This window comes from Cyanistes caeruleus, chromosome Z, assembly GCF_971803275.1.
Source record: "Cyanistes caeruleus chromosome Z, bCyaCae1.hap1.1, whole genome shotgun sequence".
NCBI lineage: Eukaryota > Metazoa > Chordata > Aves > Passeriformes > Paridae > Cyanistes > Cyanistes caeruleus.
Genome location: NC_141732.1, coordinates 53,127,425 through 53,154,405, shown reverse-complemented (window position 1 = coordinate 53,154,405; position 26,981 = coordinate 53,127,425). Strand labels below are relative to the sequence as shown.

General features: G+C 35.5%; 1 protein-coding gene across 7 annotated transcripts in view; it reads left to right on the top strand.

Moving 5' to 3' along the window:
• UHRF2 (ubiquitin like with PHD and ring finger domains 2) overlaps positions 1-26,981 on the top strand; it is a 78,893-nt gene that overhangs the window by 4,898 nt on the left and 47,014 nt on the right. For all 7 annotated transcript variants that reach the window (XM_023943460.2, XM_086867895.1, XM_086867894.1 and 4 more), the window contains exons 2-4: positions 9,177-9,419; positions 14,664-14,926; positions 24,763-24,981. In XM_023943460.2, the coding sequence (XP_023799228.2) occupies positions 9,177-9,419; positions 14,664-14,926; positions 24,763-24,981 (725 nt within the window). The remainder of the gene's footprint in view (positions 1-9,176; positions 9,420-14,663; positions 14,927-24,762; positions 24,982-26,981) is intronic.

Genomic DNA, 26,981 nt, shown 5'->3' with positions numbered 1-26,981 from the left:
CTGGAGCAGTTAAGTTTTTTGTTTTAGAGAAACAGTTTGAAGAAACCTTAGAAGGGAAGTAATGGCCATTCTTTGGTGAAGCAAGTTGCTCTATAGTGTGAGGAGAGTCATCTGCGTCTTTAGGTCAGATAGGATCAGACTGCATGCCAAAATTCCCAACACAGTGAATTCATGGTGTATACTCAAAACTTCCTTAGTAGTAGGTTTGGTAGGCCTGTGAGTGAGTTTTTATAATATGATTGCAGAAGTTTACTGAAAGCGTCTTCTTGTTAAATTGTTACTGCAAAACTACTAAGGCAATTTGCTGTTCTTGGGTGTGATTATCTTTATTATGTAAAGCACCTAAACAAACTGAAGACAAAGCGAAGAAACATAGGTGAAAATGGAATACTTTATACTGTTTTGCATATATTATTCAAGTATTATTAGAAAGCTGCAAGAGTATTATGTGACCTCTAAGAAGTTGCAGCCAACTTATATATATTTGCTTCTGGAATCACAGAATATGCCAAGTTGGAAGGCACCCACAGGGATTCTTGAATCCAACTCTTCATCCTGCACGGGACATTCCCAAGAATCACACTGCACACTTGAGTCACACATTCACATAATTTAGTCAGGGTAGTTTAGTACATGTACTTTTTAAAATTAACCTGAAGTTCCTAGAAAATTAATGTATTTTATATTATAAAGCCCTTAGATGCAGAATGTACCTCATGCAAGGCCTACACTGACAACTAGATGATGAGGATTTTCCATGTTAATATGTAATCAAATGTTGATACAAATAATACATATGGAAGTTAAGAGAGGATTGTCTTCTTTAAAAGCTTTTAGTCTCTGCTCCTAAATGATTTAACTGTAAAATTATGTAAAAATGTAGTTTGTTACTGAAGGTTTTTTTAGTGTGGTTTTTAGATTTTTGTTGTTGATTATGGAAGCTTGAGTTAATAACCAGTTCTTCATTACAGGTGTCCTCACAAGCTGCAGATAGCCATTTGCTCTCGCTGGCACCACTGTTGCTGAACATCAGTTGCCTTTGCTATAGAAGCCCATACCATCATACAGGAGGTACTTGACCCTTCTCATCTAATCAGCACAGGGATGGATAATTCTTTCCATGCTGCTGAGGATCTCTATGCAGCTTTATATTTTGACATGCTTGCTTTTTTAAAATTTTTTAATGACAGTATCAAATAATCCCAAAGAGCATCCAGAAGACACCATGAACTTTTATTTACTTAATTAGAAGGCTCCTTAGAATGGCAAAAGAAGATATACCTTGCTGCTCTAACTTCCAGCTAGAAGTTAATGAGTAAATGTTCCTTTGATGGGATTTAGAGTTGTATCCAAGAAGAAGCTACCATATCTAAATTAACGATTTTTTTTCTGTATCTCAGGAAAGGAATAAATAATCTTCAACACATTAACTGCTTTTTAAAAGTTTAACTTAGAAGAAGTGCAGACTTGAACTCCCTGAAGTCATTAGTTGAGACTGAACATAGCTGCCTTCACCATGATCTTCTGATAAAGTCAAGAAATTTTTTCTTAGAGCTCTTGACTTTCAGCTGTTTTTGTGTTGGTACTAATCTTGTACACTGGAATCTATTTTGGAATTTATTTTTTTCAGACAAAAGGTATCACCTATACATTCTGCAAATAGTTTTTTAGAAAAGGTGTAAAACCCTCTTGTTTATTGGAGGATGTAGGCTTTTGTTCTTAATTTTAGGTACAGAGCTTCAGGAAAAGTGTCAGTGTCTTCTCAGAGAAAGCTAGTCTTGTTGATTGAGTATGAAGATGACTAATGTACATTTATCATTATGTTTATACCGAGATTGATGTGTAATTGCAGACCGTGTCACCAACAAGATTCTGTAATTTGTTCCTATGTTGTGTTGCTTTTTATAGCATGCCAGACTTCCTCTTTGTGCAGAGAGTTGAACAAACACAGCATGTTTACACTGTGGTACAGTCAAACTCTTAGATTGTAACTGAAGTTGTAGAAAAGCCTTTTTTAGAATATGGAAGCTTCTATATTGTTATCTAGGAATTCTTTTTGCTGTATGTTTTCTGTGGAGACTGTGGGAGTCTCTCTGAGACTATGATACTTACTTAAGATACAGGTAATTGATAGTAAGTAATGTGATACTATCCAGTGTTATGACTCCCTTTTTTCTTTTGTTGAGGACAGGTCCTTAGCTGTTGTGTAGCACACATAAGCAGTCAAAAGGGAGCATGTTCTCTGATATAAAGACTAGTTTGTGTGACCTTGTTAGGATTTTTAGTGGCATTGCATCTTCGAACATTTTTGTAGGCTGCTTTGAAATGTGAGTCTTGTGGCAAAATTTTGACAGAACTGAGTCTAATTTGGACCCTATTCTCCAGGAAGTAATAACTTGTTTGGTTACTGTGTTACAAAATGTTGTGGTCTGTCTGTATTCTGTTTCGGGGGAATACTGGTCTAGAGCCTGTCAGAGAGCTTCGTTGTGCAGATAATTCACCTACTCGTGTGTTTCGCTAAAGAGAGAGCAAAGGTAGAGCAATGATTTTAATATTTTTAATCTTTTTAATTGATGAGTAAATTGTTCTTCTTGAAATGAGGGAATGACTTGTCATTTGCATCTGTTTTTTAACAGCAAGCCATGAAATCCAAATCAAGGACAAAAAGCACTAGTAAGTCTAACTTAGGGTTGGGTTTTTTTTTTTATTTCTGAGGATGAGCCATGGTTTCTTTGGTATTTCTTTTCAAGCACGATAGAAGTTATTTCCTATTTATGAAAACAAATCTGTAAGACTAGTTGGTGCAGCTATTTGGTTTGTATTAGGATCTCTGCTAAAAATGCCAGAAGCAATAAGGAGGGGAGAGTTAGGAGGAAACTTACAGGAGTACCAGAGTAAAACCAGTATGAATAGACTGTGTTTATGACTATAGAATATGTATGTAAAATCCTCAGTGTTGAGAGAATATAGTCAAGCCCAAGCCCACACTTCAGAGCTGTTCGGCTGTAGACATGTAAGAAGGGACCTGTAAACCTCATGCATTTGCAGTGTCTGCTTAAAGATCTTTGCTTCTTCTTAATAAAATAGATTGTTTGAGGAGTTTTATTGTTCAGGGCTGGAAATACCTTGGACATTCAACAGTTACTGATACATGTATAAAAAGAATCACTGATGGCATCAGAACTACCCCATCTGTCAGAATAATATGGGATGTTTTAGTTTTAGTAGAATGATCACCAGACAAAATATTTTTTGTCAGAGCAGACTATATGGAACCTGTAACAAATACTGTTGAAACTATAGTTGTTTAAGGAGGAAGTGGATCTCATGGAGTTAAATACACTTGAAGATAACCTATATTAATCTGTAAAAGCAGTAACTTTCTGAAGCAGTTGGCTACTAGATTTCTCCTTTATTATCTTTTGTCTCTGTTGTTGCTGAGACAACTGTACTTCCATGTCAAACAGTGTCACTACACAGTTACAGTAAAAACCTGACCATATGCCTACTACTCTGAATGTGGTTAATACATGTATTTAAAGATACTTAAGCGTTCTTTTGAATAGAATCCAGGTGGAGGTTACAGTTTTTCCATGTGAAATTAAAAATACTGGTCAGGTTCTCTTTCAGCTTTGAAATTATAAGCAAACTGAGCACAGTCTGAGAATGGCTGAAGTCCATAAACTAAGGGCCCAGCGTTGGGTAGTAAAGGTTATTGAATTGTTTTTGTCCTGAGCCGATCTTATTGCCCAAAATTTGGTGTTACATGCTGAGAAGCTGAGTTTCAGTTGAGTTTTCAGTTACTAAATGCTGGTTAGAGATATGTTTAAATACTTCTGTGGAATTTAATTCCAGTATCCTCCTTCAGGCAGAAAAAGTTCTTAGGTTTGTATATCAATCTTAAGATGGAAAATACATGAAGTTCTGGAAGTCCGCTTTTTTTGCTTTCAGCAAATAACCAGCTGGAAGTTATAGGGTCTTGATTTCTTCAGACTAATACCCTCTGGATAACTCCTAACAAGCTCTTAACCAAGGTTTTTTACTGAACTTGAGCTGGAAGATCTTTACTCTTAAGTATTTCCTGTTAAATTTGCCAGGTGCGTGTAATGCCTATGCAGAATAAGTGATTGATATCACTTAACTTTTATTATATTTCGTTAATTATAGAGTTCATCTGCATTCATTATAGTTTATTTCATCTGTGTTGCCAGATACAGGCACAATTTTTGGAAAAGAAAACCTCCGAAGATGCTTAAAGGTACACTTTCATAAGAGATTAAAAATCTTGACTGTCAGGTGAATGACTGGATTAAGGTCATCCTGCTTCTGGATCACACATTGAAATATAAAAATTATTACATGCTTTCTTGGGTGGTCTCTACATTCTGTAGAAGCCATAATGAGCTGCCCTTCTTCTGGGACTTGTAGTTAATGTGATAGTAATTGGTAAATTACTTGTCAGGCAAATTTTTTTACCCAAGTAATGCAGTATCATACCACACTCTGATTATTCATGTTCATCTAAGTGCAGCTACTACATGCTTTTAAAGTAATTTGTGGCTTGATGTTTCAAGACAGTTCTTCTAACAGTGATAGTAGGTAGGTATCAATTCCAGTATTGCATTGCTGTGGCTGCTCTTGTGTAGTAGTGTAAGAACAGTGATGTGTTACGTTTAAGTATTTATAAAAACCTTCTCTAGGACTATTTTGAAATTGACAGTGCCTGTAACACATGATGATGAAAATACATTTGAAAGATTGAATCTGTTTATCAACTTACACATATTTAGAAGAGTGATAGAGTGTTAGATACAGTAAAGCTATTTGCTCTTTGGTGACGTTTTATTCAGAATATGTTAATGAATCCTTAAAAGCTTTTGAAGCATGCCAGTCTGTAAGAGGAGTTGAAACTGAAAGTGAAATCTACTGCTAAGGAAACAAGTGATCTTTTTCTTACAACTGTACAATCAGAAGAGCTGGTAACATTTTATAAATTAAATTGCCTGTTCAGTTATTTTTCCTCTCATACATGTTCTAATCACCCTTTAAGAAATCATGGCTGGGTTTAAGGAGGTTGATTATCTGATACTTATGTGATTACTTTTGTTTCTCATTTGTGTATATAAATATGTGAATGACAAGTGACCTTAAATACTTTTTAAACACGTAATGTTTGTTTCTTTCCTTTTAATGTGCTGTCCAAGCAAACATATTTCTAGGGAATCTTCATAGTGTCTTTATGCAGCAGAATGGGATAAAATTGTCTATTGTAATTAAAGAAAAACCATTATATAGTTCTGCTCTCCTATGTGAAATAGATTTCTTTAAACACTGTTTTTCAACTTTGTTACTCTAAGGATTTCAGTTGTCAGTGATGAAGTAATGCTAGGCATAGGTATACTTGCAGATTCACATATCAGTTCTTGCAAGTCAAGAAGCAGGTGATGGATTCTACTGAGTTTCTGTGGTACTCTACTTTGTTTCTAGAAGCAGACACTGTTGCAGTGTGTCGAGTTGGTCTAAATTTATACAGTTGCTCATACATGAGCTCTTTCCCTATGGTGTTACCCGACATTACAACCTGCCGCGTGTGAAGTGTGCTTATAATAATCTTATGTCTGTTACTGTGCTTTGAGACTTAAATGTGACCTCACTAGTCACAGAATAATCTTGTGACATAAAATATTCCTGCAAAGAGTATAAATGATAAAAACAAAGAGGAAAAAACAAATCACAATCACTTGGACAGGTCTTGGAGTCATAGAATGATTTGGGTTTGAACAGACTAAAAATCATCTCATTCAAAATGCCCTGCCATGGGCAGAGACACCTTTCACAGACCAGATGGCTTAGAGCCCTGTCCAGCCTCTCCCTGAACACTTCCAGGAATGGTGGAATCACATCCACAGCTTCTCTGGGCAGACTGTTCCAGTGCCTCACCACCCTCACTGGAAAGAATTTCTTCCTAATATCTAATCTGAACCTGTTCTCTTTCAGGTTTGAAGCCATTGCCTCTTGTCCTGTTACTACAACTACATGCCCTTGTAAAAGATTCCTCTCCATCTTTCTAGTAGGCTCCCTTTGGGAACTGGAAGGTTGCATTTAGGTGACCCTTAAACCTTCTCCAGGCTGAAAAATCTCAATTTTCTGATAGGAGAGGTGCTCCATCTCCATCCCTCCCATCATGTTTTTGGCCTCCTCTGGACTCTCTCCAACAGTACCATGTCCTTCCTGTGCTGGGACCCCAGAGCTGATGCAGCCCTGCAGTGGGGTCCCAGCAGAGCAGAGCAGAGGGGCAGAAACCCATCCCTGGCCCTGCTGCCCACACTGCTCTGGATGCAGCCCAGGACACATTTGGCTCTCTGGGCTCAGAGTGCCCATGGCTGGGTCATGTCCAGCCTCTCACCCAGCAGCACCCCAAAGCCCTTCTGGGCAGGGCTGCTCTGATCTGTTCACCCCAGCCTGTGCTGAGACTGGGGCTTGCCCTGACACAGGTGCAGCACCTTGCACTTGATCTTACTAAACCTCATGAGATTCCCATGGACCCACTTCTCCAGCCTGTCCAGGTCTCTCTGGACATCCCATCCTTCAGGTGTGTTAACTGCACCACTCAGCTTGGTGTCATCTGAAACTTGCTGAGAGTGCACTCAATCCCATTGTCTGTGTCATTAATGCAGATTAATTAATTAACATTTGGACTTTGAGCCATTGACCACTACCTTCCGGATGCCACCATCCAGCCACTTTCTCAACCATTTAATAGTCTAATATTTTTTATAAATTTAGTCTTCAAATTAGACAGCTTTGTAGTCATGAGTTTATTTGGCTGACCCATTTAGTTCATGTTCATCAAAGCTGACTTCACCAAATGACAGAGTATTTAGGGGATTGGAAGGGACCTCTGGAAGTCTTCTAGTCCAACTGTACCCACCAAGGCAGGGCAGCTTTGAACAGGTTAGTAGGAACGTGATAGATAGGTTTTGAATGCCTGCAGAGAGGAGACTTCTCTTACTGTTGTGCAGGAATAGGTAGTCTGGATGTGGTGGTGTGTGTTGTTGGGGAAGACAGCTTCTTACTCAAGGGCTAGCCTTGTTATTGTTTTTGTCTTTGTTTCTGTGTGTGTTAAATATAACCATTCCTGGACAGATTCCTTTTTTTTTTTTCTCTTTTTTAAAGTTGGTAGTTTTTTACCTTTCCTGCTAATGGGAAGACTTACTTGTGGATCAATAATTTAACTTAATCTGCAGTCATAACTGAAGAATAGGTTGCAAAGACTAGACATAGGACATTTACCTATTGTAGCTAATTCAGAGTTTTCACATTTACATTTTGACTAAATTAACTTTAAACTGAAGTACCTTGAAATATTTTTCTGTCAGGCTGCACAGGACCTATCCTGAGAGAGCAGGAGCAAAAGCAGAAGAGCAGAGCTCATCTGCATGTTGCTTACATCCCGTTGGTCTACTAGGAGCAAACCTAAAATTTTTTTCTCCAGCACATTATCTTTCAGAAGATTTCCTCATACCACAGGATTCTACGAACAACACTGTAATCTCTGCCACAGCCTGTACAGTCCAGTTGGAACAGAAAAAGGGAGAAGTTATGTGTCTCCAGTAACATCCAATTTATTCATTATTTCTGAAGTGGTCTGTTCTGCAGATGTACTGCTGAACTTTTTAACCATTTTGCAACCAAGAAAAATCACTTGGGAGGGATTTAATCTTAACTGTGGCCTGGAGTAGTGATGAGAAGCAGTAGCAATGTGGGTATCCTCTCTAGTGTGTCTTTGCAGTATCATTATTTGTCTTTGTTTTCGGTTTATTTGTACTTTGAATATAAGAATAATGCTTTAAACTTCTTAACAGTGAAAATGTTTGTGGTGTGAAAAGCCCCCAAATCTGGATTGTAATAGGGCTGCAAGAACACTTCTATGCCCTTCGTGAAAGAGTTGCAAAAAGTGTAGAAACTTACGGTGGGACAGAAAAGGTTACTTAGGCAGCTTGCTTCACAATATGAAGTACTAAGCCTAAAGGCTAGGCATATGAGGTGGTTTTCATTGTCACCTGGACAATTACAGTTACTGGAGATTTCTGCTTTAAGACTTGCATTGCATTAATAGTTCCAGCATGAAAATCTTCAGTATGGTTTTGTGTGCTGTGTGTTGAAGTGGTTTGAAAATGGGCTGCTGAGTAAGGTTCTTTTCTGTAGCTGTTGATCAGACAGCTGTGTTAGCTTTAACTGTTTTGACTCAAACTATGAATACTACTGTTTACAGGTCTCAGATGTGGGTACAGTAGTTATCAGAAGTAAGGAGAGTTAATTTTTTTGCAAGATTTTAAGTTCAAGGAAGAACTAGTTATTGCTTGACTTTTGGCTTCTGTTCATAACTGTACTCTGCCCCTTAGAGTTGTTTTGAAAAAGAAGAGGGGATGGAGAAAGATACAGATTCCAGTTTTGTCTACCTGAGATTGTTTGAATGTTAAGAGAAAGCTATTAGTGAGAAACTGGAGAGGTGCTTCTTTTTTTTTCTTTTCTGTTCCTTCTTGTTCCCTTTTTCTCATGGTACAGATACTACCTATAAACTCATGGAAGTAATTCTGTTTCAAAAGATTTATGAAACATCAACTGGTGTTGAAAATAACACCTATTCGTGAAAAAAAGGGTAGATAACTTTCTTGTTGCTAAAATAGTTTGGAAAGACGTGAGTTTTTTAGTCATGCATGTTTTTCTCTCACTGTGGTGTGAAGTGTAACTAATAGTAATTTTGCTATTTCAAAGCAATGCATTATACTTTCAGGTGAATCAAATCTTCAAAGATGCTTTAGGTCATTAAGAGTGTTTAATTGAACAAAACAGCAATACTGTTTCTTATATTTCCTGGTGCACAACTTGCCACTTTTTGGTTTCTTAGCTTAATTGTAGGTAGGTGACATCAGTCCGTAGAGATGTCTGTTTCTAGCTTTAAGCCTTCCATTGATTTTCATTGAATGAAATTATGGCTGCAGTTAGCTTGAGGAGTTTGTTTTCTCAGATACTCAAGACACAGGTTTTTATTTATCAGTAAGATATGGCTTGCTTCTTCTGGTCTGTGCAATTATTGTCTATAAAAAGAAGATATAAAAACTACTTAGGTACCTTAAGGTGGAGTTTTATGAGTACACATTTCTTTTTGACAGCTAGAAGATGGACACACTTTATTTGACTACAATGTTGGACTAAATGACATAGTTCAGCTTTTGATACGTTCTGATTCTGAAGCTCCTACCACTACATCTGTGGCAGATCAGGATGGAGAAGTCAATCCCTGTGCTGTTTCCAACTGCAAGAATAAAGTCAAAAAAACAAACAGTGGATCACCCAGTCAGCCATCTACATCATCTCGCTCATTTCTTATTGATCCTGGCATTGGATTGTACAAGGTATGTACAAACTTTAAAAGCTTGCCTGTAGATTTAATATTTTTTATTATTATTATTTTTTTAAGAAATGTATTGTTTTATTGCATCAAAGAGTGTATCCTCATTGCTTTCTTTTATGATTTAATTCCCCAATTCAGCTTAAATGAAATTTATATAATTTATACTGACTCTTGGAGAGTCATGAGCATGTCCCGTGTACCAGTCTCACTTTTCAGGAGAGTTCTCAAACTCTGACACAGTGTGTTCTTCAAAATACATTCTTGAAAATGTTTAAGTATCTTTGAAACGAATACTTTCTTGTGGACAAAAGAAACTGATAAAGAAAATGTGCTGAAGTGTAGCTTTTACCCTTCTTTTTACTTCAGGCCAAATAATTGTTTTAATACTAATGTTTCCGTGCTGCATTAGAAGTAGACAAATTGTGTAAATATCACAATTTCTTTAAGCTGTATGTTATGTAGTGATACCTTTTTTAATGTAGATTTTTTAGGAATTGCATACCTAGTATTCATTTAGTTTTGTACCTTGTTGAATTTTTCAGTATTGTTGTGAAGGATTACATCATTGTACCAGAAGTTTAATTTAAACAGAAAAGGACCAGTTTCCAGATTGCTATTCCAGATTATTAAATATTTAGTAGAATGTGTGTATACGAATATATATCTCTCTATGTATATCTCTCTGTAGGGAATGATAGCATTTCACCTCCTCTTTGGGTGTTTCTCTTAGATAAGACATAGCCATAACAGTAATTATTTTCCTGGAAACTGCCCACAATTACAGAGAAGGAAATGGAGGTTGAGGTTGCTGTAAATGGCCAGACTTGCTACAGTGTTGCCTCAAGTCCTTGAAGAATTGACAAAGCTGTCTGAGAAAATCATGAGCTGGGTCTCTCTCTGTCTTATCTAGTACCTGGCTCAAGCAAGGCCTAAGGATGAAGCAATGCCTGGAGTGAAGCAGAGGCTGCATGGTCCGGTGCTGTTACAGTGGTGTATAAAGGAGCGCCTGTACCAGCCATTAGCCTCGCTTCCCCTTTGCCATGTGTAACAAACCTCATTAAAAGTCTATTTTCTTTATGGACTGCACAAAGGCTATGGGACAGAGAGGTCAGGGAGCCTTTGCTGTCGACCAAAGTGTTTATTTTACCTTTTGTATCAACAGTAAATTCTGACCAAAAGTTACTAAGATCTTTATTTGCATTTTAACTTTCACAAACCTAGGAATGCAGACGAAAAGAGAACATCTGTGTAAGACCCCAGTGGCCACTGTCCCACCTATAACATGAAATCGTTCCTTTCGGGTAGGACCAAAAATTATAATACAGAAGGGGTATTTTTGGGTCAAAACACAGAGGGGGAAAACACCTCTATTTGCTTGGGATAGGTTGGAGGACCATGTTTCTCCTCCTCCCCTGAAGGGGCACATTTAGGTAGGCTTTGTACCTCCCAGTTGCATTGGAGCAGACTCAGGAATATTTATTAACACACACGTCAATATTTATTAATGTTTGGGAGCATTTATTATTATAGCTGAATATGTAATAATATATATGGATACTTATTAACATATATGGATATAGATTTTTGTAGTGCTGGCAGATCTCTGTTAGTACTACTTTCAGTCATGACATATATTAACACTCTGTGGTTAGGTCATTGTTCACTGGCAATCCTGAACCCACCTCCTGGTTGATTCAATAAACTGCACTATTGGTGAGTGGATTGTAGATGTTACTGAACACAACCAGACTTAGTGCTGAATTAATCAGATATGAAGCCCAGTGGCACCCAGCCCTCTGATCTCTGAGGACCAGCTGGAACACCACAGGTTCATTCTCGGCCAGATTTCTCATGCCTTAATGGAGCAGAGGCTGCCACGTGTGCATGCAAGGTAATTTCAGTTAGAATTCTGTTCATTCTCTGAGGAATCAGGGAGTCACAAAATCAGTAGCTTGAATATGGAGACACAGGCTTGTGTGCTTATATTTTATGTCCATTTTTTACAATAGGAAGAACTCCAGTTCTTCAGTTCTCAAGCTTTACACTTAATCAATGAGTGTAAAAGGTAATATGAGAAAGGATGGGGAGATGGGAGAACACAGCAGATAGGCCAATCTGAGGAAAAGAGTTCTAAAATGTTTATTTTTCAAGAATGTTACATTTCAATGTGTTAAATATCAAGTAGTCTCTTAGCTTAGTCATTTTGTTCAGGATTAAAACAGAAAATATGACAGAGAATGGTGATATCAGCAAGCATACTCAAGGAAAACTATTTTGTCAAGTAAGCTGAAATTTTTGTGATGTCTCATTCCAGAGACCTAACTCTTTCCCCTTTATTACTTGTGAAGTGATTACTTTTTCAGTCGTGTTTTCAATATATCTAAGCAAAAATTAACATGTATAGTCACTTCACTATTTGCTATTTATAGGTAATGGTATGAATGTATACAGAGGATTTCTAATTACAGTATTTGAAGATTGTATTTTTACCTGGTATTGTAGTTCAAAGGTTATAAACCTATTTAACGGAAGTCGGTAAAAAAGGCCTAGGGCCTAATAAAGTAAGGCATGTTAGGTGGCTAAATAGGTAGGTATATTTAGTGATTCTGCATTTCATTGTCAAACAATAAGGAATAGTTTACTTACTGTAAGAAACGTTTTGTTACAACTTATTCTGCCTGAGCAAAATCCAATGCCTTGTTGGATCTTCATCCAGAGCTAGACTCAACAAGATACCTGTTGCTTATTCAATACTGTAGATAGTCTGAACCTCTGCGCCCTGCTCTCTCTTTCTGATTTCAGCTACCAGAAATAAAGTTAGATGGTATGGAACCAGCAATTAAAAAAACATTTAAAAAAATGGTAGTGTTGATATTGGAAATAAAAGTTAATAATTAAATCATTGTTAGGTGGTTAAAATAGTGGTTTAAACAGAGTTCCTCTGTGTGTTGTATATTATGTAAATCAGGATGTTTTAGCTTGTTTTATATCCCAGTTGTACCTGGCATCTGATACTGTTCCATGGGTTCTGAAAGACTAGTAGTGGATGGATTTATGTGCTATTCTTGTTTTCTGTTACTAAGAATTGTTAGTGGTGTCTGGTCTAAGAACTGGGAAGCCATCTCAAGATGGACTTGGCATGAGTGAACAACACTGTCTTGGCTAAGCAATGGCCAGAAAGAGGAAGAATAACAGGATGATTTGCAAGAGAGCAGTTACAGTAACAGTGGTTTGGGTGTGCAGGAATGAAGTTAGAAAAAATAAAGCTCATTCAGAAGCATGCGTGTGTTTTATTTTCTGATTCTCACGTGGTCAATTTTTTTTTCAAAAGACACTGACTGCAGTAAAAACATTTTGTCCAAGATCACTAGCTTGGAATAAAAACCACACAAATGGACTCTGTAATTAAAATCAGTGTTTGTTTAATACTGCTCACAAATAGCTACTAATAAAACATCTCTTAAACCAAACATCAGTCACACAATATAGTTGTATTATGCTCTTCAGAAGTCTGTGGTAATAATTATTTGCTCTTACTCTTTGCAAGTGTGGGAAATATATTGTGTAATTATTCGCATCAAATTACATATGAATTATAGAGGAATGATTGAGGAAGTTTGCATTGATGTATTGCTTTATTATTATTTTTCAATTTTTTGTTGTTCTGGTGCTGGATGTGATGGATTTTAACTTGACTAACATGGTTTTTTTGGCACTTCCATAAGTGGTTGGAAGAAGTAGCAGCAGATGGGGAATCCTTAATAGTGTGTATCTCATTCAGCTGTATTTTGGAGAAGAGAAAGTAAAGCGCCACTTCGAGCTGCATCTAGTTCAAACATGTAAGATTACATAGGGATGCCTTCATGAAGGTTCCTTCTAGAAGTGCCAGAATTCACTGTTTATATTTAATATGTATTTATATGTAATATAAATAATATTTAATAATATTGAATAATTAATAATTAACATAAATTAATATAATAATTTGTATATTTGTGTTTATAATGTCTATATTAAAGTAGACTGATAGATTTAAAATAAGTTTGTCCTTTTCTGATTTGTTTATCGTATGGCTGAAATGTCATCCTGGTAATAAGCTGTACTTTGAAAACTGTAGATTCTGAGAAATTAAAAATAAAAATACACATTGGTATTTTACATATGCGACAGAACAAAACATTAAGTTTGGGAACTTATCTGAAGAAGAGGAATGGCAAGAGTAAAACTGGAAGTATTCCTTTAATGGGATAAACTTCTTAGCTCAAACTGCTGTCAGATACCTTTCAGATACCAAAGGATTGCTTCCCTCTAAATACTAAAACTTACTGAAAATGCAGTAAGGTTATCCGTGTCTTAGAAATTAGCCTTTGGAGTGTGTGAGAGTAAGTATCTGTCTGGCACAATGTTGGTACCTGACAAAGACTGTACCATATATGTGTTTATGTATATGCATATCTACATGTGTCTCATATTTATAATTAAAGAATTTTTATCTGCAATAGTTCTGTTGTAATAAGTTTATCATACTTGGTGTACTGTTGAAGTGGTTTATAAACCTTTTCTTTCAGTGTTCTCAGTAAAAAGGAACATCCATTTATTACCTGAACATATGAGAAAATACAACATGATTTAGAATAGTAAAGTGGTTTGGTTTCTTAACACCAGTAATACTGTGAGTATAGAAGTGAGAAATTCTGGAAATGAGTTTCATTTCTTACAGTCACACTTGACTGTGGTGGCAACCTTGTTAGATTTTTTTCCTATCTGTCCTTGAGTCTTTAAGGATTAAAAAAAATCTTGCAGGACAAAAAGGTAGAAAGTTAAATAATAATTTCAGGTTGGAGATTCAGGAAGGTCTGTAAACCCTTTGGTTTTGAGCTAGCATTTTAATACCGTGTGTGTTTTTCACAGCCATAAAGAGCAGTTGGTGAAACAAGAGGAAAGGACAATGAAAGAGATCAGGCTAATTTTCAGATCTGAAGAAAATTAGTTAGCATTGCTTTTTAAATTACATATAAATTATATTTATACTAGATTTTAATGAAGAGAGAGTAGTAAAGTATTGAAAGTGCAAATAAAAGTATTAATGGCTAAATATTACTTGAACTTGCAGCTAGTTATTACAGTTGATTGTTTTACTGATAATAAAGTCAAGCAGTAGCATAGGAAGTTTTCTGATTTATTTTTTTTCTTAATTGGTAATATATAAAATAAGCATAAATTCATTATTGAATTTTCCTTTTAGATAAATGAATTGGTGGATGCCCGTGATATCAGCATTGGAGCCTGGTTTGAAGCTCATATAGAAAATGTTACCCGAGCAACAAAGGGACATAAGAATGGTAAAGCTCAAGGGAAGAGTGGTAACACTTACAAAAGGACTAATGGAAACTTAAATCAAGATCATTCTAGAGAAAATGCAAATAACTTGGACAGTACACCTTCCACATCTTATTCAGACTGTATGGACACTGATGAAGAAGCTATTTATCATATCAAGTATGATGAGTAAGTGCTCCTGATACTATTTTGAGGACATCACATATTGTTACTTGGTTTGTATAAACCAAGAATTTCTTGAAGAACCTTGGAATCAAAGAAAGAAAGTTCAATATTGCAACCAAGAAAAAATACTAAAAAATTTATAACACTTTTCAGTTGGATATAGCAAATCCATTGGCTGTAATGATTTTTTTATGCCTAAATACTTGTAAAGTATAAATATCTTCTCCTTAGAAGAATATCCTTTCTATATAAGAGTATACATCCTTTTACATAAGGAAAAAAAACCTATATAACCAAGGGTTTACTGTTGGCTTTTTCAAGTAAGGTATTTTTTAAAAATTATTCCTGTGTGTATGGAATTCCTCTAAACGGAGCTGGAGGCGAGCTCCCATTGAAGCAAATTTTTGTTATGTAATTTGGATTTGTTTTATTTTTTATTTTATTTATTTATTTACTCCAAATTGAGTAATAGTGCACAAAACTTAAGATCTGCACTTCCAGTAGAGATTTGTTATTGAGAACATAGTGACTGAGGACTTGAAACTGATCCTGAGTTGGAGAGAGGGCATTAAGAGTGGGGTTATTTTCAAGGTAGTTCGGGGTTTTTTTTTGTCCTTTCTCTAGTCACAACAAATTCTAGAGCCTGCAGTGTGTGGGTGGAAAACCTTGAGTTTGAAAGGATTTTGTATTTATGGGCAGGCTTCACACCACTTCATTTGCTTGAGAAGTTGTTCCAGATTTTTTTTGGTAATAATGTGTTAAAGCAGTAAGTTAAGCTTCTAAATGAATAAAATTTTAAATGAGTTGAGTATTTTAAATTATTGATATTGAGATTAGTAAAAATACTGTAGTCTGTGGAATGTAAGATTGAAGTAGAAGGATGCAAAGTATACTCAATATTAACTTAATGTAGATTTCCGGAACACTTTTTTAGAGTAGCTATTTCTACTTTACGTATTTTAGTATGTAACTCTGCATCTGAGTTACACAGAGCACTTTTTGTTCATTGTAGTAGTAATAGATACAACTTAATGCACTTTTTTGACTCTATGCTAAGTTTGGATTCCATATCTGCAACTTCAAGCATTTTACTTAAAATGTTAGAGAATTTAAATGGTGGAAGTAGAAATGTAAGTACTGTATTGAATATTGCAAAAGACATTTGAAGATAACATAGTTAGCTGTTATGATCCAAACAAAAATATTTTTCCTTGAAATTAATGTCTTTGATGGTGTGATTTCAAAGACCTGTCTTTAATACTATCTGATTTTACATCACTGCGGATATATGAGTGAGGAATAGGGCAAACATTTCTAAAATAGTGTTTGTAACTGTTGCAATGAAATTATGTTGGTTTGTTGGGGTTTTTTTTGTGGATGCTGTTATTTTTTATGAGTTGGACCTACAGAAGTAGAAAATGTTTCACAACAGTTCTGATTTTTCTTTCGAAGTGTAGTCTTACTAAACAAAAAGATTGACCTCTGTTAGTGTGTACTTCACTTTCACCAGGTGGAGACAATCTTTTTACTCCTACAAGATGGTTATGTATAGAAGCTGTATACACTTGGCCAACAAAATTAAGTAAGGCACAGAAGCATAATATGGCAAGATTGTCACAGTTAAGCTGCTCAGTCTAAGACAGTAAAAAAGTTAAAGCTTTTGGAAAGAAAAATTATTGGAAAGTGCAACTTGTACATTTATGAATGATAAAGTTTTTGGTGGATGTTCCCAATACAATTCTTTTGGGGTCTTACCTTTTTTGCTTTAGTGTTACCCAACACGCACATTCCAATGATAACTACATTTGTGCTTCTACCACTTTGTTTTCATACATTAGTGTTTTTACCTCTGATGTCTATAGACAACACTTGTATTCTGCCACCTCTTTGCTTGATGTGGATAAGTAGAAACATCATAGTGTGCTTTGACACACAGTTGCTCTCTCCTACATAAATACATTAATTTATCACTTCACTCCATTTCTTCAAGCTTTATATCTTACTGTGAGTACTATGCCCTGCACAGTTACTGGTGTGTGGGTGTTTTGTTTTTCAGGTTTGGATTAAGCATTTTGCTGCCAGATGTACTTGACATTTTCTAGTCTATCCTTGCAGTGTTGTTCTGGAGAAGCTCTTCTCCTTTTTATCTCTGGTAGATGATGGTTCTCATGGGTAACAGTTTCAGCTCTGTCTTTCCTACAACAGATATTCTTAGATGACACAAAAACAATCTTTATCTGAAATAGAGTAAAAATTACTTAAAAATGGAAGACATAAACCTGGTGCCAGTAAAGCCATCAAAATTACTTTAATAGATTGGAAGGGCTATATGTCAGAGGTGGGCACAGGTGCACAACTTCTCAAATCATAACTGATGCTTTTCTGTCTGTTACATCCTTCCAGTTTGGAAAAAAAAACACCACAAAAGTTACAGTTGAGGGCTAGGTCACCTGTAATGCATTGAATTGGTGTACTCTACCCCCTAGACCAGTATGTTCTCCTATACTAGTTTTTCTTAAAGGGTTAGGCAGGGCTTGTCCTTATCTTAAGTGAGAAAACTTAAACCACTGCTTTAGCAGCGGTGCTGCTAGATTTACACATCACAAATCCTGTACAATACCTAAGTGCTTTGATACACAGTTCTGGATTTCATAAAAGTGTTCCTCCTCTGAGCGACTCAGTGTTCATTCGTTCCTCTTTCCATTTCTTGTTTAAATAGTGTAGTTACAGTGAATGTGACAGGAAAAAATGACAGAGCTCTTTCTGCAAAGAGTACAGTTAAGGGAAATTACCCTTTCTGGGCAAGAATTAATTATAGTAATTTCAAAGGGGTAACTACCTTTTGACTAAATAGAGCTCTTCTACCAGCTTTGACTGCCACAGGTAGGAGGTACTGCAGATTGCTCTGTGATTTTGTAGATAACAGCACTGGTGAGCTGTTTCCATAGTGGTTTTCTCCCACCTCTTCCACCACCAGGCCCCACCCCAGCTATGTGTCTAGTATTTAATTAAATTGCTGCAATAGTTAAAAGACCCACATACTTCTGCAGGGAGAAAACCTAGGGGTATTGGGAGGAGCAGAACTCAGTTTCAGATTAAGCTGGAGTCACTATCCTTGCTAAATGCAAATGTTTAAAAGATTTGAACTTGTTTGAGAGCCCTAATTTCTCTACACCAATGCTGACCTTCAGGCAGTATCAAATTTCTTGACATCCATTTGTGGCTATGTAACTTCTGTGTGACAGTCCATCTTCTGCTTTCAGTTTCTGAATGCAGATTTTTCCTTGGTGGCAGCAGTTTGAAGGTGTGTTGCTGCTTTTGTTAGTATACTTCCTCCTCTTAGACTTTATTCCCTGTATTTCCATTTCACATTTGCATTTGTGGGTATCACAAGGAGCCATTAAACACTTTGAAGTCCAGGATGTGCTATCAGGTTTCATACAATGCTATCATACATTTCTTTCTTCTGCTCCCAGTAACTGACTTCAAATGCAGAAGAAATGAACCTGTCTTGAACATAAGAAAGCCAAATCCTGATTTAAAAGGACTTGTGAGGAATCCAACACGTGCTGAGATCCAAAGGTTAACTGAGATAACTGTAGGTGATATCCACCACAGCTTGCTACAATATCAGCATTTGCCCTTTCCTCTTAACTTACTGTATTTCATATTTGTAACTGGTGTAGCACTGGTTATAGTGTACTTAGTTACAGGGAGACAGTTCTCATTCTGTATTAGCTTCTTGATAGTTAGCTCCCTGAAGCAGCAGGAAGACGTAGGGATTTAACCTAAGTAATTGGATTGCAATCAAGTAATGTATTTTCCTTTCTTTTCTTGTTTCAGTCATTTGTAATAAAGTCTTTCCATTTGAGAAGGCTCTCAGCAGAAGCCACAGGGAGGCTGGATGCTTCTGCAGCATGAGAAATTTCAGTGTAACAACTTACATACAAGTACAGATTAAGTGTGACTCAAGTGTAGGTAACTTTTTCCAAGGCCATTGTTTTGGCTGATGATATTCCCCTCAGGTTTTATAACAATCAGAGAATTTAAGTTTAAACCATGAGGTAAAATCTGCGTCATATGCCATAAAGTACACTGTGGTTATTTCTTCTAGGGAACTAATTGCTTCTGTTCACTTCATGCTTAATGTGAGCTCTGGAGTAATGCCCTTGGATTTTAAAGGGGTACCACACATTAGGAAAATTAGGATTTCACTGTGTTGCCACAGGGGTCAAAAAGGTGTAGTCATCCTGTGTGGCTGTTGAAGCAATATGCAAGACACAGTCTTACAGCTGGAAAGCACAGGCTGTTCTGAAGCAATGAGGAGAAAAGTTCCAAGTACTGCCTGGTCAAAAAAACCCACTTTCCAAAGTGTCATCCACATCAGAAGAGATCGTCAAGAGAATACTAGTATTAAACTTGTTATTATTTTTCAAGGAATGGTTTGAAGGTTAGACTTCCTTAACGGGTTCATTTTCTGAATATTTTTAATTTGAAATCTTCAGTTTTAAGTAGTAGACTGAGATTGAATAGATTGTATCTGAGAATTCACATAGATCACACTATTGATAAATTGATTTTGGGGACCAAAAGACACTGTGGGCCATTCTCAGATGAGGTAGCTCCTACTTCTTTCTTATACTTTGTTTTCCAGCTGTGTACATCTGATAATGTAGTTGCATTGAATTTTGTGATTATGTGACTGTACAGGGAAGTGCTCTTGTTCCTAATATATCTGAAAACTTAGTGTTTACTAGGTGAATGTTACTGAGTTTTGTCGTTCATCAGTCAAGTAACTTCGCTCAGCAGGGCTGGTTATAGGAAAGATTCCCTGCTTCTTTGAGAGGTAGCTGCTGTGTTCAGCATTAATGATAGTGCATGATGCAAACGGTCTGTCTTCCATGAAGAAACGCCAAAATACATTCCTTTGCATGCCATGTGTTTCTCAATTAACCCTTGTAAATGTTCGGCTGAGTTATTTGACTTTTTTCTTTATATACATCAAACACAGGAAAGAGTGCAAATCAGGAGAACACATGCTGCCAGATTCCTGACTGTAGTTTCAGACAATGAAGTGAGGATTTTTTTTGAAGGATATGAAGTTAATGGCTGGAAACGTGACAAAATTACTGGAGCTATAGACTGTAGTTTTGTTATAGCACTTACTTCCTTTTGTTTATGTTGGAGAGTCTAGAATTTCAGAAGAGGAGCAGGAATAAAAGCTATATTGTCTGCTAAGTAGAATATTAAGACAATCTATTCCTAGGAGTAACACATGTTTTTTCCAACCTTATGTCAGTCACAGACCTTTTTTATAAATAGTCTGAGTGACTACTTGGAGCACCTCTCCTAGCTATGTGGTTTCGTTTTGCAGTTCCTAATATCAGTGATTAGTTTGTTTACTCATTCAAAATTTTTACCTCATACATATTATTAGGCAAAAGTAATGAAAGAGCTGTTATGTCAGATATCTGTTTTTCCATATATTCTCACTAGAAAGCGTGCCACCGGAATAATTCAAACTTGAAAGTATTTAATGGGAGTATCTGCACACTACTGCTCTTCATTTTGAGAAGTCTGTTCCTTGTAAGTTTGTATGTCCCGTTTGCAATTGGTTTCTGACCACATATTCTGTGTTTCATAATGTATTTATATGTATTATAGTCCGGGTTTTGACAAGAGGCATTAATTTTAAGGCTTTGATTTCTAATGATTAGACACCTTGTGCAAACTGAAAAGGAAATAGTTTGAGGAGACAATCTGGGTGTTTCTTACGTCTTTTTAGAAAGGATTTGAGCTAAGGGAGGGAAGCTTTGCTGCCCTAGTATGTGTTTGAGAGAACAATTAAAATAATAACAGTTGAACTCTATTCATTTAAAAATTATTCTTTGCTGAAAAAAATGTGTGATTAGTGATTTACTCCTTATTAGTAATTTGCTACTTACTCATTTATCTTGATTTAGGTGTGTTCTCCTTGCACTCCTGAGGAAAGTTTTTTCAAAAAATGCATGACTTATGCATGATTAGTCTGCTCTCTAGTGAAGTCAGCCTGGTTTTCATTATATTCAAATTACTTAAATTTATAATACAGCATTATTGTATTACCAATTGAACATTCTTTGTATTTCTTACACTTCTGAACTTATGTTTTGATACTCTTATTTTCGGGTTATCTCCCTTTGGAGTATCCATATTGTCCATACATGACAGTGGTGTTAGACTAGAAGTTACTTTTTCTTGAAACTTAGAATTAAAGTAATTAGGAAAGTAAGATGGTTCTCTTCAGGCTATTAATATGGCTTCTCAGTGTTTAAGCTGCTTAATTCTGGCATTATTAGTTTTTAGGTAAGATTCTCAAAATCCTGTTTATGTTCCATGTGACTGATTTTTATCTATATTGATATTCAGTGTGTCTTCCAGTCTGTCTTTCGAAATACATTATTTTTCTTGTAATTATCAAATTATCAGACCTGCTGATTTTTTGGAAGGGCACAGCTCAACTACTCCAGTGATATTTTCTTTATTTTTCCCATTCCTAATTGTGGCTTACATGGATGGTCTTCCAGTGTAGTGCTTTTTGAAACACTGTCTTGGCTTTCTCAAATACTACAGCAAAACAAGGCTATTTATTTCCTCAGGTTATAAGGAAATGGGATGGTAGGAATCTAGTTTTTGTCCAGTTCTGCCTTCTTAGTCAGATTTACCTCTTCCAGCAGTTCATTCCTTTCTGTTTCATTTTTTGTTTTTACCCTTCTATTCCTTCATTGCAGGGTTGGAATTATTATTTTCTGAATTTTTTGATTGAGAAATAAAATGCTTTCATTTTATTAATATTTCTTAATAATTTTAATTTTAAAATAATTTTAAATTTTTACATCTGCAGTAACATTTCTCACTGTACTAGTATGGAGAGTGGATGGGAAGTCTTTACTTTTGTTCCCAGAATATTATCTTTCCGGTTCTAATTGTTCCAGTAACAGCTGGGAAAAGTGTTAGAGGGTATGCAAAGTTGCAAGGTCTCAGTATTAATTAGGCTTGGGTTTATTCTGACATGGAACTGCTATGTGTCCTAGCATTTGACACAGCCAGCCATCTGACCATAGCCAAGAAATACCAGAATTTTTACTTCATGAATTATTCTTTGCTATGGAGACTGTCTACACAGATAGGAAATCTCAATAAATCCTTGATTTATGTTATCTAACACTATGTTAGTGTTAGAAATTACTACAGGGAGGAATGAAATTAGAGGTAAATAGAGACATCCTATGGTGCATAATATTCATTAAACTCTTACGATTATGCTTGTTGGTACAGCTTCATTTTCTCAGTATTAGTTGCCAAACGTCCTAAAAACATAAAAAACCAAGGAACTGCCCCCAGCTGTTTTAAATTTAAAGGTTTAATTGCGCCATGTAATCTTCATTTTGACTGTACCAAATTTATGCTAGTCTAATTGTTTTCTCTTGAGTGTGATCTTAGGCTTTTAAAAGTAACTCAATAAATGAGAAAACACTTTCAGCATATGTTCATGTCAGTTATGGACTAATGTGAAGGGTTAAATAGCTGCTAGCATTCACCAGCATCCATGAAAACATTTCTTTCTGTGTGAAGTTACAGCAGTAAAAACATTCAATATCTATAACCCTTTGCAAAGGAAAAGTAAAATGTGGCAAAATAAATCTCATTTGTTTTTTTCTAAAGTTTGTAAGCTTGCATTTCTGACCAGTTGATTAGAGGAAAAATGCACACAGTGGAGAGTCAGCCTTCCTTTTCTTCCTTTGGAAAATAGTTTCTGTTTATAAAAGGGGATTTTGGAGGTGTTTTTTGGTAAGTGATCTTAGCAAAGAAGTAAGTGATCTTACTTCTACTCAGTTTTTTCTTGAGCTACTTCCAAGAACAACCGTGGAGACATTGTTAACGATGACAGTCTTTGAAATTCCTCATCCATACAATAGGAACAATCTGTTTTGAGTTGTATAGGGGTTAGAAAGATAATATGAATCTGAATTTAGGGAAAAAGGTTGGTCCAGAGCTTGCCCAGGAAAAATAAAAGCTGAAGACATTTTACTTTCAGAAGAGAATAGATTTTTCAGATCAAGATTAAGTTTCTATGGATCAACTCTTGTAAGTCAGATATTTTGATTTTCTTTTTTCAATAGTGACATGGAAACCTCTAAAATGTTTATTGGTTATTTTTACCATCCCATATGTATTTCTTATTTGATTATTTTGCTGTGTACATAAATTGTGTCTATTTTTGATTTAGCTTCCCTAGTTTCCTGATGTTTAAACACTATTTTGGTTTCAGAGATCAAGTAAACTGAGTCTTTATTTACTATGTTCTACTTGCTGTCTTCTGAAAACTTTAGGAAAAGTTTACTGTAAAACTTTTGGCACTGATTAATAGGTCAAACATAGCTATCTTAAGATTTCAGTAGCCTGTTGTACAATAATGTGATGCTATTCAATACTCAATAGAATAGGCATAATTTCTATAGCTATTTTTTGCTTTGTCTTATATCCTGTAGGTGAATCAATCATCTTTTTTGTGGATAGTACAGTTAAAATATTAATAATTAATATAGTATGATGGTATGGTAATTCTGTTAGGTGAAAGTTGCATAACATAAAGGCAAAACTTCAAATGTTAGCTTTTCAGTATGCACTGAATATGGAAACTACATGGGCAAAAGCACCTTAGTAAATGTGGAGTTACATCTTATGAAACTACTGTTTTGATAATGACTTGATCCCAAGCACCTGTCTTTGTATCATGTAACTTCTGTTGTGCAAAATTTTATAATTAGGATCTAAAATCAGGCTTTGTATTTAACTTTTGTAAGTAGTTAGAGATACGTTCTTTTACTTAGCCATTAGTTTATCTGAAGGTACACCCACTCTTAAACTGTTGTGGTTCATGCTTCTTTAAAGCACTAAATCTCCACTGTCCCTCAGCCCCCCACATCATCAGGAGGCATGTTGTAAAGTGGTAGAGTCATACTTTTATTAGTAAGAGTAAGATTTTCCAAGTAATATTTAGCAATGCTGTTTGATAAAGGTATATTAACTGTGAGTCCTCTTGGTAAAGTGCCAGTAATTGCATGATGAAAATATAATTTAAGATACATCGTCCTCAACATTGTTTCTTAAGAAGGGAGAATGAATAATTTTAATAGCAACTGCTTATTTGTAGTAGACTAATTTCATTTTCTCTGTTAAATGTGTTCTGTGAAGTCATGTAGTAGTACTCCTGTAGCTCCCATCATTTTTATCTGCCTACACATAGTATGAAAAAAGGAACTTCACTTCAGCATCTTTTAACTTTTTGTTACAGGCTAGCTCTTTTTTTTTACAATTAATATTTTGATCATATCTATATTCTGCTATTTTTCCAGCACATGTGCAAATGTAGGCTCTAGTATCAAGTAATAGTTGCCTTATTCAGCAGAATATAAGAAAACTGTAGTGTTGAAATGAAAAACACCTCAAATTTGGAAAGGTTTCATTCCTCTATTGGGATTTTTAGTTAGAGTGCTGTCTAGTAACACTGAATTATCGAAAAGTGCATATAGGTTTATGTAATTTTTTTATTATTATTGTTATTTTTTATTTTTTGAGAAAATCATGGAGGCTATTTTTCCCATCTGAGATGAGACAAATTCATAGTCTGTATTTAGAGGAAAGCTATGTTTTAAAAAGGATATTAGGTCAGATTTTGTTTTTTGTGTGCCCAAAGAACATTTACAAACTTCTGAAAAAAAAGACTTTCTTTTGTGACTTTCTTTTCGCTTTTACAGGAGTCATAATCATTGGTGTTGTTGGTTTTGCTTTTCAAGGTACCCAGAAAATGGCGTCATAGAAATGGACACAGTTAATCTTCGACCCCGAGCAAGAACCATTCTGAAGTGGAGTGAACTAAAAGTGGGTGATGTGGTGATGGTTAACTACAATGTTGAGACACCAGAAGAAAGAGGATTTTGGTTTGATGCAGAAATTACCTCTTTGAGAGAAATCTCAAGGACTAACAAAGAGGTTCATGCTAAAATTCTGCTGGGGTAAGATTTGCTTGACCAACTCAGAAAATCTCTACGTATCATATGAAGTGTGTTTGGTTTGGTTTTTTTATCTGCTAGTCACCACTAGATGAATTTTAATGTCATACTTTGATTCCGCAGCTGTGTGAATTACAAAATTACAATGCATGGTTTTTACAATGTGGAGGCTTAACTGTAAGTCAGAATTTTTATTTTTCCTGAGATTGCTGGAGGCAACCATAAGGTTTTTTATGTAATATGTGTGATTCAGATTGATAAGAGTGTGTTCCAGTAATTTTTTAGATAATTGGGAACCCTTAGATCTCAGTGAGTATGAGTCATCTCTGTTGATTTGAATAAGTCTCTGAACTGGCTAAATAAAATTTTAAAGAATAAAATATTTATGTAGTATTACAACCTCTGGTAAGTAAAGTGTGGAGCTGTGAGATGTGGGAACTGCAGGTTTTCCTTGTGACTGAGATTACCTGAATATCTGTGCTTTGTTTCACTATTTAATTTTTAAACTTCCATATGGTTCTTTAAGAACCGTGTTTTTGGGAGAGATCCTTAAGATACTGCAGTCAGTAAGCTGTGTTACTGCCTTCTTAGGGATGAATAGATGACCTGTGATTGATTTAATGTTGGCATGTCCCTCATTTACTCTGGAGTGTTACTGTTCAGGGAGTGTGTTTCTGAAAACTAACTGCATTCTTTGTAATTTACTTTACAAGGAAAGAGGATGTTGTATTTGTAGGAAGACTTAGTGTAGGATGTGGTTACTTGGAGAGACACACAGAAGTCTCTGAATCAGGTCTAATTTAGTGTTTTGTTTAAAGGTGCAGTCTTATCTGGTACTGGGAAATAGCAAAGATGTTGGCTTGGTAGAGTATGAAAGTAAATTAAAGTGTTTTGGGGGTGAGTTTTAATTTTAGAATTACAGGGGTTTTATTAGACAATCTTGGTGCATTATAGTGATCTTTTATGAAGTAGAAGAGGCACACGGGCTTGTTTTGTAGGCAAAGCAAAAAAACCTCAAACTTGAAATACAAGGCTAGAAAGAAAATTAGTAGATATTTTGAATTATTAATTTGAAAGAGAGAAGAGATTAAGAAATGGAGATTAATATCAATGGAGAGATGCAGATATTCATTGTAGTGCATTTAGTGCTAGTGACATTTGGTGAGTCAGGGGTGGGTTTCACAATCTTCTACAAATAGAACTCTCCAGAGGGTAGTTTACATAAAGTTACACTGCCTGTTGATAAAAAAAAATTTACAACTGTTGCCTACATATATTCTTTCACAGTTTTCTCCATACATTTAAAATAGGATAATCAAAATATATTCTATATTGACAAAAGGAAGCACCTAGTGGCTAATAAAAAATTCTGGTTGGAACTCTATAGGGTAGTCTTTTCTATATCTAAATAAAACTGATAGTTATGCTTCAAACTAGAAGATGCTAAATTCAAATACTGTCAGTACTGTGGCAGGTACAGTAGGGTTCCTTGTGATACTTACAGTTACTATCCTCTGGAATGAGTTGGGAGGAAAACAACACAGTTGACAAATACCTATTCTAAGGTGGTGAATTTAAGTCCATTTTTCAGATGGAATCATATTTCAGAGAATTTTCTTCCTAATTAAGACCTCTGATTTCCTTTAAATGTTGATAGATTGTATATGAAGTAATCAACTTTTTGCAGAAAGTTTGGTTAACTGGTCCCTGTCATTTCTTAAATTTATCAAAGAATAATTCTGATCACCTGGACTACCCAACTCACTCCTTTCAATTAGTAGTAAAAGAACAAGAAAAATCTCGTAGTATTCATAGATTTGTGTAAGGAGCATGTAAAAGAAATTGCTTTGAATTTCAGGCATGTTGATTTGCAAATTAAAAACCAATTTCAGTGTTTCATTTTTAATTAATTTATAATATAAACAACATAAAATATATTAATTTAGTTTTGAATTATAATGAAGTTGTTATTATTTTAATTTAGAATAATATAATTAATATAT